The 2,051-nt window shown below is 58.6% G+C and overlaps 1 protein-coding gene across 1 annotated transcript in view; it reads right to left on the bottom strand.

Annotated features, from left to right (window-relative positions):
• Positions 1-1,173: 1,173 nt before the first annotated feature.
• The window catches only part of LOC122191613 (procollagen galactosyltransferase 1-like), a 2,861-nt gene continuing 1,983 nt past the window's right edge, over positions 1,174-2,051 (bottom strand). Inside the window, exons 2-3 of the mRNA XM_042891935.1 lie at positions 1,422-1,626; positions 1,174-1,342 (exon numbers count right to left, since the gene is read on the bottom strand). Of these exons, the coding sequence (XP_042747869.1) occupies positions 1,200-1,342; positions 1,422-1,626 (348 nt within the window). The 3' untranslated portion in view covers positions 1,174-1,199. The remainder of the gene's footprint in view (positions 1,343-1,421; positions 1,627-2,051) is intronic.

Here is a 2,051-nt window from a genome sequence, read left to right as displayed (position 1 = left end):
CCCACAAAGAACCTTTGTGCCGGGGGGGGGGGGGCGAACAGAGGCACTTTGTGAGCTGAGGCTGCGAAGGAGGGGAGGATGGGGCGAGAAATCAGTGAGAGCAGCCCTGCGGAGAAGGACCTGGGGGGGCCTGGTGGAAAATGAGGCAGCGGAGCGTGATTGCAGCTCGGAAAGCAAAGGGGAGCCTGGGCTCCAGCAGCACAGTGGCGGCCAGAGCTGGGAGCTGGGAGCTGGGAGCTGGGAGCTGGGAGCGCAGCCTGGCATGGGGAAAGCAGAGAAATGGAGAGGTAGCAGAGAGCCAGAGGGCGAGAGGAGGGACAGCGAGGCCCTCGGCAGTGCGTCTAACCCCAAACCCTGAGCCCAAACCCTGAGCCCAACCCCAAACCCTGACCCCGACCCCAAACCTTGAGCCCAAGCCCAAACCCTGAGCCCAAACCCCAAACCCTGAACCCAAACCCTGAGCCCAACCCCAAACCCTGAACCCAAACCCTGAGCCCAACCCTAAACCCTGACCCTAAATCCTGAACACAACTCCAAACCCTGAGCCCAACGCCGAACCCTGAGCCCAACCCCAAACCCTGACCCCAACCCCAAACCTTGAGCCCAACTCCAAACCCTGAGCCCAAACCCCAAACCCTGAACCCAAACCCTGAGCCCAACCCCAAACCCCGATCCTAGCACCCCAGCACCCATCGGTGCTCAGGGCTGAGCTCCCCATCCTCCTGTCAGCGGCCCTCCCTCCACACTGGGGGTAGGGTAATTAATTAGGCTTAAGGGTAATTAGGGTAGGGTTAGGGTTAGGATATTAGGGTTAGGGTAGGGTTAGGGTTAGGATATTAGGGTTAGGGTTAGGATTAAGGGTTAGGGTTAGGATATTAGGGTTAGGATGTTAGGGTTAGGGTTAGGATTAAGGGTTAGGGTTAGTGTTTAGGGTTAGGGTTAATGGTTAGGGTTAGGATATTAGGGTTAGGGTCAGGGTTAGGGCCCAGCACCCACCCATGATCTCCAGCAGGGTTAGGGTTAGGGGTAGTGTTAGGGTTAGGGTTTGGGTTTGTGTTAGGATATTAGGGTTAGGATGTTAGGGTTAAGGGTTAGGGTTTAGGTTAGGGTAAGGGTTAGGGTTAATGGTTAGGGTTAGGATACTAGGGTTAGGGTTAGGGTTAGGGTCAGGGTCAGGGTTAAGGGTTAAGGGTTAGGGTTCAGGTTCGGGCCCAGCACCCACCCATGATCTCCAGCAGGACGTGCATGAAGCTCTCCCTCTCGTCCTGCAGCGTGCTGTGCGAGCGCAGCGGCACCGGCAGGAATCCATAGGGCTCCTTGTTGCACACAAACATCTGCACCTCTGCAGTCAGCAAGAAAACAATGAGAAACTGCCTCTAAACCCAACCCGAGCCGCTGCTCCGCTCCGGCGTGAGGCTCACCTGCCTGCTTGCAGGAGAAGGAGAAGACGATGATGTCGTCGAAGGGCCAGGTGTAGTCGGGGTGAGGGGGGTAGAAGGCGAGGCGCTGCGCCGCCTCCTTCCTCAGGTCCAGCAGGAAGGTGGAATGCACCATGGGCACCGCAAAGCAGCCGCGCCGCTCCCGCTTGCGGATGGGCAGGTAGGCGGGGGTGCGTTTGTAGTAACCCTGTGGGATGGGGGGCGATGGTTTGGGGCCGCTCCTCAGAGCCCTGCGCAGGTCTGAGGTGTGGCTGGGGCTGAAAGGAGCTGAAAGGCACCGGGATTTGGGGAAGGAGGCGCCGGACCCCCGAGGAGTGGGAAGAGATGATGGGGAGGTGATGGGGGCACAGAGCTGCATGTTGTGCCGGAGTGACATCGTGGGGCACAGGGACAGCAGGGAGCAGAAGCTGCCAGGGGAGAAGGAACAGGAGGTGCAACACGGCCTGCTTGTGGCTGGGAGCTCATCCTATGGCAAAGAAATGACACAGGAGAAGCAGCCAGAGGAGAGGAACTGAGAGAGCAGATCTGCCTGCCTGCAGCTGGGATGTCCTGCAGTCAGGAATTAATGAGAGGAGCAGAAGCAGCCAAGGGAGGAGGAAAAGGAGGAGCAGA

Source organism: Lagopus leucura, unplaced genomic scaffold, assembly GCF_019238085.1.
Source record: "Lagopus leucura isolate 7727_CA_CO unplaced genomic scaffold, USGS_WTPT01 33727-0_obj-0_obj, whole genome shotgun sequence".
Taxonomy (NCBI): Eukaryota; Metazoa; Chordata; class Aves; order Galliformes; family Phasianidae; genus Lagopus; species Lagopus leucura.
This window is presented reverse-complemented; position numbering and strand designations above follow the sequence as displayed.